Genomic DNA, 10,883 nt, shown 5'->3' on the forward strand with positions numbered 1-10,883 from the left:
TTACTGGGTTTGTCGCATCAGTCTGTGTCTCTGAGTTAACTTGTGTTTCTCCTACAGCTCCGGACCGCAACAAATGCGCGTGCTCTTTGTGAGCTCGTTCCCGGCTCGTAACCAGCGCGTTCTGCCGTCGAGGGCGATCATTGGTTAAATGTGATCATGTGACTGATGCAAGCCAGATCCTTTTATTTAGCAAAACTATGATTAATAGTTAAATATTATTGTTGAGGGGCACAGACAGGACTCCGCACGCACACACACATAAAATAAATAAATAAATAAATAAAAAAAATTTAAAAGTTGCCTCAACAAAAGGGCACTTTGGGCACTCATCAGGAAAGGGGCGGGTGCTCAAGCCCCTCTAGCCCCCCCCTCTGCACGTCCCTGGTCTCTATCCATCTAGTATTAAATCTTTCTGGGAAACAAGTATGTATATTATGCACACACACAAACACACATGCAGCTATTACCTATTTCTTGTTTTTATACCTAAGATGAATTATTGTTGAATGAAGACATTTTTCAAACAAATGTAAAATGTGGGCAATTGTGTTTATTGGGTAAAGGAAAAGGCAGAAGGGGGGGAAAGGATAGAAAGAATGAAAGAGAGAGATGAGAGAAAACCCCAACAATCCCCTCTGAGCAAGCAGCAGGCGACAGTGGATAGGAAAAACTCCTTTTAAAGTGAAAGACACCTAAAGGAGAAACCTATGGCAGAACCAGGCTCAGGAGGGGGCAGTCAACTGCCGGGACTGGTCGGGGGGTGAGGGTGAAAAAAGAAAAAGGAGGGAGGGGAAGGGGGGAAATGAAGATGGAATAGAGGTGGAGGAAGACGAGGTTACATCAGGTGAGAAGCAGCAGTGCCCCTCCTCCAGAACCAGTGGAAGCGTTTTCTCTTCTTTTTCAGATACTCTTCCACCAGCACTTTTTTCTCAATGATGAGGGTTTTCAGCTCATCGATTGTTTCTGCGTTTTCTTTCTCAAGTTTGTTGCATCTTTTCACCATGTCTTCTAATTGTTCTTGTTTTTCTTTAAGCTTGTCTTTCAGTTCTTTAACTGTTGCCTCCTCTATTCGCTTTGCCTTGTGCACATCTGTGTGCATGTCTTCCAGCTGCTGGTTTCTCTTCTGGATTTCTTGAAGTCTACACTGCAGGTCTTTATGTGTTTTCTGTTGTTCTTGCTTTTGCGCCTGGATTTCAGTGTTTTTGTACTTCAAGGTCTTAGAAAGTTCCTCAAGTTCGGTATTTTTTCTCAGCATCTCATTGATGCTACTCTGCATCGCTGAGCATTGTTTTTCCAGCTTTTTCTTTTCTTCTTCCAGTACAGTTGATTTGTACTTTGTTTCGTTATACAATTCTTGGAGTGCTTGATTTTTCCTCTGGAGATGAAGTTTTTCTTCTTCCTGTTGTATTTTCTGTTGGTCTTTTTCTTGAAGAAGCTCTTTATTTCCGTGCACTTTTTTATCAAGCCTGATTTGGAGCGATCTGTGTTTTTCCTCCATCTCGTCAAGCTTGGAGTCCATTTCCTTCTGTTTCATTTCCATTTGCTTCTTGTCTTGAAGCAACTGTTGACTTTTGTGCAGAGTTTTGTCATGTTTCACCTGCAGCGCTTTGTATTTTTCCTCCATGGCTTGGAGTTTGCTCTGCAGGTCTCTCTGCTCTACGGGCTCTTGTTTCTTTTCTTGGAGGTTCTCCTTATTTCTCTCCAGAGCTTCATCAAGCATTACTCGCAAGCCTTCATTTTGTTTCTCAATGTTCCTCAGCTTGCAATCCATTTCTTCCTTTTTTATTTTCTGTTGGTCTATCTTGTGAAGAAACTCTTTATTTCTCTCCAGAGCTTCATCAAGCATCACTTGCAAGCCTTCATTCTGTTTCTTGATGTGCCTCAGCTTGCAATCCATTTCTTCCTTTTTTATTTTCTGTTGGTCTTTCTCGTGCAGAAACTCTTTATTTCTCTCCAGAGCTTCATCAAGCATCACTTGCAAGCCTTCATTTTGTTTCTCGATGTTCCTCAGCTTGCAGTCCATTTCTTCCTGATGTATTTTCTGTTGGTCTTTTTCTTGAAGCAGCTCTTTATTTTTGAGCAGTGTTTCCTCAAGAGTTAGTTGCAGCATTTTCAGTTTTTCCTCCAAGACTTCAAGCTGGGAGTCTGTTTCTTTCTCCAGCATTTCTTGTTGCTCTCTCTCTTGAATGAACTCTTTATTTCTGTGCACTGTTTTCTCAAGCTTGATTTGGAGCGATCTGTGTTTTTCCTCCATCTCGTCAAGCTTGGAGTCAATTTCCTTCTGTTTCATTTCCATTTGCTTCTTGTCTTGAAGCAACTGTTGACTTTTGTGCAGAGTTTTGTCATGTTTCACCTGCAGCGCTTTGTATTTTTCCTCCATGGCTTGGAGTTTGCTCTGCATGTCTCTCTGCTGTGTGGACTGTTGCTTCTCTTCTTGGTGGATTTCCTTCAGTTTTTCCAGAGCTTCGTCAAGCTTCTCTTGGAGCTCCTGATTCTTCTTGACCATGTTTTCCTGTTTTATGCTCTCTTTTTTCTCCTTTTGGAGCAGATCTTTATTTTTTTCCAGAGCTCCATCAAGCTTTTCTTGGAGCTCCTGATTCTTCTTGAGCATTTTATCCCCTTTAATGCTCTCTTTTTTCTCATTTTGGAGCAGATCTTTAATTTTTTCTAGAGCTTCATCAAGCTTTTCTTGGAGCTCGTGATTCTTCTTATCTTGGAGAGCCCATTGTTTCTCCTCAATAATACCTTCCCTTTCCTGAAGCTGGTAGGATAATTTTTCTAATTCAGCGCTCTTTCTCTCATTTTCTTCTGTCAGGATCTTAATCTTTTCTCTGTTCATGAGATTTTCCTTCTCCATTTCTTCCAATCGCTTTTCCTCTAATTCCACCTGTTCATCCCAAGGAAGAGAGCTGATGTAAGGGTCTAGGGACTCATACCATGGAATAGAGCTGGGGTCAGCTTCTTGTCTTTCTTGCTCTTTCTGAGACATGTTGGAGTCTGTATACCGTGAGTACGAAAAGTATCCAGATGTTTGAAAATGCTTTACTGGTGAACGTTTGAATGCTGCTAACATAAGTGCTGCAAATAACGGACTGAAAGTTGTACCTCCTCACCCCTATTTATGGATTCAGAAGCCTGTGACATCACAATTCCATAAGCCAATGAGGTTGTCACATGACATTCTAGAATGAGGTCATGTTTTTGTATGAATTTTTTAAATAACATCAACATTCCGTAAGCCAATGAGGTTCTTACATGACTTTTGAATGAGGATAATTATTTTGTGTTAATCGACATAGCCTGCTGCAGCTCAGAGCTCGTGAGCTCAAACGATCCTCCAACCTCAGCCTCCCGGTAGCTTGGATTACAGGCACGCGCCACCGCACCCGGCGAGAAGCAGCTACGTTAACAGGGCTTTTAACTATGTCTGAGGTGACATCATGACACTAACCTGCTGCCCATCATTAGCAAAGTTGTAATGATGGGCAGCAAAGATGAGGAATGAATGGTGCACAATTGTTATATGCAAGTTTTTAGAAAGCTCGTGGTTAACCCAAGAGTATTTTGTCACAATATCAAGAAGAGTAAAGCTTCAATGTCAAGAATAGATAGGAATATAGGGAATTATATATTTTTATTTAAAGACAGGACTCACATGTTTTCATTTCTAGTCTTTAAAACCTGTCTCTATCAGGGACGTGCAGAGAGGTTTAAAGGGGCGGGTGCTCAAAGTTAAAAAGGGGCACATTGAACCATGCTGAATAACAACAACACACATTCATCAAGAATCTAATATGGGAAGGGCAGGGCTGTGTTGATCTGAGACTGTAGACATTAAAAAGTCCACAGGAGAGATGGTAGCTGATTAAACAAGTTTCATGAGATAATAACAAAATGCAAAGATTGGTGACAGTGCTTGGAACCATAAGGCAACGAAAAACTGTGACATAAACTCGGCTCTGCCTGTGAATCACTCTTTGCTTCTCTTCTTCCTTCCTTCCCATCATTTCATATATCACTCTCCACTTGCTGTCTATCTGAGAACAAGGCACAACTTGCTATTGCAATAAACTATAATCTAATTATCCACACCTAACAACTCTTGCACTTAATCTATAATAAAATGATGACAGCAAAATGTTATAGCCCTGCCTTTAGTAGCCTCATACAGCTCCTACTGTTTCCTCCTCATGTCCTTACCAGCCATGTCTGCACAATGTTATATCATGAGTAATATTTTTTTAAATCCAGCTAAATAAAACACACACATGCACACACAGTGACATTTTAGACCTTCTTCAGAATACTGTATATACTATGGGCATCCTTACATTATTATTTATTACTAGAGCTACAATAATAAAGCAATGAGGAGGGGGAAGTAATAAATATGAAATAATGTATTTATGATGATTCCATTTGTTTCACTATCCACTCTGTGCAGGGCAAAGCTTATTACATTTTTAAACTGTAGAGATACAATCATTTTACTGCTGTAAAATCCAACTTTTGTCTTATTTAAAATATAAATCTAATATAATCTGCTTCTTAATGTATGTTCTTTAAAATACAGCGTGTGTTTTTTAATATATTATAATTATAATAATTATTATGTGGACATGCATATTAGATCGTTTTTTAGTGAAATATAATCCCTCCAGAAAGGCAGGAAATGCCCAGAAACTTACTTTAAAACTAAATATGTTCCCTAAAACGGTGACAGAGCTACAGACCCATGACAGCCTTACACAGGTAGCCAGCAGCTATGACCAGCACTACTTGTGCAGTTAATAAAAGGACAGGTAATGTTTGTCACGCTGTTGCACACACAGCACGCTCGTTTGTTTCAGTTCGTCAGTTGCAGCAAGACAGCTTACCAACGTGTACGTAATAAGCTAATACTCCTGTGTGCTACACACTACAGTGTGCGCTGTACACCTACTTACTGGGTTTGTCGCATCAGTCTGTGTCTCTGAGTTAACTTGTGTTTCTCCTACAGCTCCGGACCGCAACAAATGCGCGTGCTCTTTGTGAGCTCGTTCCCGGCTCGTAACCAGGGCGTTCTGCCGTCGAGGGCGATCATTGGTTAAATGTGATCATGTGACTGATGCAAGCCAGATCCTTTTAGAATAGAATAGAATAGAATAGAATTCAACTTTATTGTCATTGCACATGCACAGGTACAGGGCAACGAAATGCAGTTTGCATCCATCCAGAAGTGCTTTAGTGATATAGATATATTACAATATATATTAGCAATAATATAGATATGTGAGTATATTACAGAAATGGGTCTATTATGGTATGTTATAATGTACACGGTATGAAGTATGTTGTGAATATTCTATAACTATAAGTATATACAGGCTGTAGTGAGTACAAGCTATGTACAGGATATGAACAGGATATAAATATGAAAAACTATACAGAATATGAAATAAATAACTTTACAGAATCTGGGATATACAGCTATATAGAAATGGGAACTATGCAAGTTGTAAACAGTTGTAGGATTAAAAATTATCGAATGTACAGAATGATTATTTACACAGAGCTATACAGTAGTGCAGTTAAGATAAGTGAGGGTGTAGATAGTTTCTACAGAGGCTATATAAAGTGCTAGTGGTTGTGAGTGGTGGTTCAGTCCATGTTATTATTGTGTTTGAGGGTACAGTTGTCCATTGTGGGTGTGTGTATGTTCAGTCCATGTTTTAACGTGGGTCAGATGTCAGGAGGCAGAGTTCAGGAGTCTGACAGCTGTGGGGAAGAAGCTGTTCCGGTACCTGGTGGTCTTAGTCCGGAGGCTCCTGTGGCGCCTCCCAGAGGGCAGGAGGGTGAAGAGTCCATGTGATGGGTGACTGGGGTCTTTGATGATTTTCCCAGCCCTTTTCAGACACCGCTTCCTGTAGATGTCTTTTATGGCAGGAAGTGGTGCTCCGGCGATGCGCTGGGCAGTTTTCACGACCCTCTGCAACGCCTTCCGGTCCGAGGCAGAGCAGTTCCCGTACCAGACTGTTATACAGTTGGTCAGGATGCTCTCGATGGTGCAGCGATAGAAGTTCACCAGGATGTCTGAGGACAGGTGGTTCTTCCTCAGAGTCCTCAAGAAGAAGAGGCGCTGGTAAGCCTTCTTGACCAGCTTGGAGCAGTTGGTCGTCCAGGTGAGATCCTCGGAGATGTGGACTCCCAGGAACTTGAAGCTGCTCACACGCTCCACAGCCGTCCCCTTAATGTGGATGGGTGGATGTGGGTCAGCATTCCTCCTGTAGTCCACGATGAGCTCCTTGGTCTTCTCGGTGTTAAGCAGCAGGTTGTTTCTGTCGCACCACTCAGCCAGACGATCCACCTCCTCCCTGTAGGCGGCCTCATCGTTGTCACTGATGAGGCCAATCACCGTGGTGTCATCTGCAAACTTAATGATGGTGTTGGAACCATCAGCAGGTCTGCAGTCGTGGGTGAAGAGGGAGTAGAGGAAAGGGCTCATCACACAGCCTTGTGGTACACCGGTGTTCATTGTGATGGTAGATGAGCAGCGGTTATCCAGCCGGACATGTTGGGGGCGGTTGGTCAGGAAGTCCAGTAACCATTTGCAGATGAGGGAACTGATACCCAGGTCTGTCAGTTTCCTGATGAGTTGTGAGGGGTGGATTGTATTGAATGCTGAACTGAATTTAGCAAAACTATGATTAATAGTTAAATATTATTGTTGAGGGGCACAGACAGGACTCCGCACGCACACACACATAAAATAAATAAATAAATAAATAAAAAAAATTTAAAAGTTGCCTCAACAAAAGGGCACTTTGGGCACTCATCAGGAAAGGGGCGGGTGCTCAAGCCCCTCTAGCCCCCCCCTGATCTCCTGCTATGCACCACAGACCAACTGCCCCGACGAGGAGAAGACAGAATTCTGGCGCGCCCTCGACGACCACCTGCAAACGATTAGCCCTGAGGAACACGTGGCGGTAGGCGGCGACCTAAATGGACATGTAGGCAAGGGGAGAGGCGGATATCACCGATTCCATGGCGGCCAAGGATTTGGGACCAGAAACGACGACGGTTGCCGGGTACTGGACTACGCAGAGGCCCACGATCTTGCCGTGACCAACACCTTCTTCAAAAAGAAGCCGGCACACCTCATCACGTACTCCAGCGGCGGCAGAGACACCCAAATCGACTACTGGCTAGTCCGAAGACCCCATCTCAGCCTAGTCACGAACGTAAAAGTCATACCATCAACCAATATTGGCCCTCAACATCGGCTACTTGTGATGGATCTCCGACTCAACCTTGGCCAACGACGACGAAGAACACCAACCACGACGGTGGAGAAGATCAAGTGGTGGTGCCTCCCTGAGGGATCCAATTTTTATCCATTCATGTACCAGCTACTGGCTTTTTGCTGTTATGTTCTCATATCGCATGAGAGTTTATTTGCCAGGTGTCAGAAGTCTAATAATGAATAAAGTTCAGGATATGCTTAAAAACTCACCTCAGTATAGCCGTCATCAGAAGGAAGTGCGCTTCACTGACTCATCAACTTGTCTCAGGCTTTCCACAAAGTTTCACAGTTGACCTTAAAGTAAGATGCTGCAAGCTTACCTTGCAGTGTATTACTTTTTAAGGTCTAAAGACCTTAAAGTGCGCTATAGATTGAAGTGATTTGAACTGACAACAGGGCTAATTCAGCACTTCAAGTTAACATCAATAAAAGTTTTTAAATTTATTCTGATTTCCGTTTGTTTTCATTGCCTGTGCTATCTGTTATTTAGTTCAAATTGTGGGTAGATAATGCTGTGCTGTCATGTGACCTGTTCTCTCATGTGTGCCTTTCTCTTGTTTTGTATGTATTTCTCGTTTGTTATTTATTCCTATTTTATTCCTGCAATTGGTATGGAATTCATTTTTTTTTTAAATTGATCAGTGTTTTGAAATTAGATGTGATGAACATGTGACCTTAATTTACAAAATCAACATCATGTTGGATTCAATGAGACATGAAACTAGTGCATGAAACAGGTCTCAGTAAATGTTCTCATAGACTGCAATACACTGCCCCCTGCTGGTCATTATAAAGTCTGCAGATGTCATTTGACATGAATGTCATATTTGTGAAACAAAATAAAGGACTCTGTAAAATAAATGAAAATCAAATATTTATATACAGAATATTTATGTACAAATGCTGAAAAAGACATTTGAACAAGATGCACACCCAGTAAAATTTAAAAACAAAAGAAAAGTCAGTTTTATCATGTGACTATCATGCTGTCATTTCTGCACAATGCACTTTACACCAGATCAAAATAAAACACTGTGAGGTCGTTCTAACCGGAAGCCCAGAGAGCTTCGACAATGCAGCACAATGCCCTGAAGCATCAGCATCAAAATATACTTCAAGTACCAAAAAGTACTCATTGTGCAGAATGCCCTATTTTTGAATAGCTGGACATTTTAATTACTTTATCACCAGCTGTGACTACAGCTGATAATCAACCATGTTTCATAGGGATGTGACTACATTTAGAAATGTCACGCATTTTTAGGTATAAAGCAAAAGATGCAATGAAATAAATAAGCTATCACATATTAATCCAAATGAATTCACTGAAATACATCTGCACATTTCTGCAGCCTGACTTATTACACACGTGAACACAGTACACATTTGTTTACTGCAAGCTTGTTTCAGAGATGTGATGCAGTTAAATCTGTATGCGTCTGTTTCCTTGTAGTGTTAGTAGAGATGGTGAACCTGACACAATCCTGTGTTTGGTGTGAAGGAAACCAGTTAACAGCCGGTTTAGTGAAATTCTCTTGAACTCATGGAAAACTCATCGTCGTCTCGAAGTGAGCAGCTGAAGCGTCCCGTGTGATCAGAGGTCCTCGTCGTCCTCGCTCACCATGACGTCGAGCTCTTTGTCTTTCCGTACGACGCTCTCGGTGATGAACTCCTTGTGCTGCTCCTCCAGCTCACGCAGCTCCGCCTGCAGGCGCTCCAGGTGGAGCACTCGCCGGTTCCTCAGCAGCCGGCTGGGGAATGGGTTCATGTCGTTGAAGGCGATGCTGGTCAGCTTCCTGCATGGACACACGCAGGTGGAAAGGACTCGATCACCAACACAGAGGAACTGGAAACTGATCAGCTTGAGTGTTTCTGTTTTATGCTGCTTGATACTTCAGGTACTGCAGTTTGAGCAGGAAATACTGGACTGACTGGACCACATGTATCCGAGAGCTGCAGATACTTAAAAATCTTTAAATCGTTGTTACTGTGATCAGGGAAATTTAAACTTCTCACAAAATTTCAGTAAAAAGGGTTTGAAGCTCAAAGATTCAACAGCTACATCCGCTACACTTCTGAGAGTGTAACAGCTCGTAGATTAAGGCGGGTGGAGGCGAGTGCGTACCTGGCATTGGAGACGGTCTTTGTGAAGAAGCGTAGGTACTGGTAGATCTCCACGCTGTCGTGAATCTTCAGGATGTCGTCCTCTTTGTATTTGAACAGAGCCAGAGTGTATCTGAAGATCACCTGCAGCACAGACACGCATTTCATAACAGGACACTCACGCCACACAATTAATTGGAAACTTTGAGGAGGTGAGTCATAAAATTACTCTTTCAGTTGTGGTGCAGTTGGGCCCTTTACTCATTACAGCTCTGATCGATTTCCAATAAGCCACTTGGTTCCTCAGTTGCCAGATAATATTAACTTACTTGGTAGTTGAGCTTTAAGTTTAAATTAAACTTTTGGGTTGGATCTACGTGGCTGAAGCTGTTGTCAGCATTTATCCCTGTGTGGTATATATTTCTGTGTCTGAACTGTGATTTTATTTCCTGAGACAAACGATGTAAAAGCTGTGCTGCATTTGTCACATTGCAGAAACAAGCCCAAAGCCATTGTCCCGCTCATCGTCTGGATTTACGCTGCTTGTGGTAGACTGTGAGGTCGTTACTAGAATGATCTGCTTTCCCACTCCTATTTCATGTCACATGACAGTTCCCCATGCTTAGTAAACAATGTCTTATTACTCCTAAAATGTAAATAAAGACATCTAAAGGTGAAAACAAAATCATTTTTGTTTCCATGGACACTACTGTGGTGCATTCAAGTGTTGTCTGCATTTCTGTCATGGTGTGTTCGGGTGTATGGTACCTTGGTACCCTCATACAGGAAGGCGTCCCACAGAGGCATCAGGATGTCGCTGGGCAGACTCTCCACAAAAACCACCAGGAACCAGTTGAAGGTGACCAGAGAGACGTCAATGTTGTGATCCTCAAAGTGAGATGCCAGGCGAGGAAGCTTCTCCGCCATGAAGTCCTTCAGCACGCGCTGGTCCGCCTGAGCACAAAGACTCACAGAGATCAGCCTCACTGATCACTAAAACAGATCACAGCAGGCAAGCAGGTGAGTGTGTCTGCTGACCTGAGAGGCCACCAGATTCTTGGTGTAGTAGTCCTGAGGCATGATGGCTTCCACCACTGCCACCAGACACCAGAAGGCGTCTTCGTCACTTTGGAGGACCAGCAGAGCGAGGGCCGCTAACCTGTGGACATTGATGGAAGGTGAGGTTCTGCCTGGAAGGCGGGTCCACATAAGAACTCAGATATAAAATTTATACTTTTGTTCTGACCTGTTGAGTACCTGGCAGTAGCCAATGGCAGGGTTATGCCCGGAGAAGGCCAGAAGGATGCGGCGGAGCTGCTGGAGGGCAGGGCTGGACAGCGAGGAGAAGTGCTGATTGGTCGTCAGGGTTCGGTGAAGGTCCAGCTGGACCTGCCTGGAGGCAGGATTAGGAGCTGTCCGACTCTTCTCACACAGCTGGAAACAGAACAGGATTACTGAGTGCTCGCCAGCATTCCCAACAGGAAGGAGGAGGAGCCAC

General features: G+C 43.0%; 1 protein-coding gene across 1 annotated transcript; it reads right to left on the reverse strand.

Annotated features, from left to right (window-relative positions):
- Positions 1–10: 10 nt before the first annotated feature.
- LOC309687840 (uncharacterized protein) lies at positions 11–4,985 on the reverse strand. The gene is made up of 2 exons (XM_082503068.1): positions 4,947–4,985; positions 11–2,887 (listed from the first exon to the last, which is right to left on the reverse strand). Exon 2 carries the CDS (start codon positions 2,855–2,857, stop codon positions 836–838), a length of 2,022 nt encoding a protein of 673 aa, XP_082359194.1. The 5' UTR covers positions 2,858–2,887; positions 4,947–4,985; the 3' UTR covers positions 11–835.
- Positions 4,986–10,883: the final 5,898 nt, after the last annotated feature.

The sequence above is a fragment of the Aulonocara stuartgranti genome (assembly GCF_965226115.1).
Source record: "Aulonocara stuartgranti genome assembly, chromosome: 2".
Lineage (NCBI taxonomy): Eukaryota > Metazoa > Chordata > Actinopteri > Cichliformes > Cichlidae > Aulonocara > Aulonocara stuartgranti.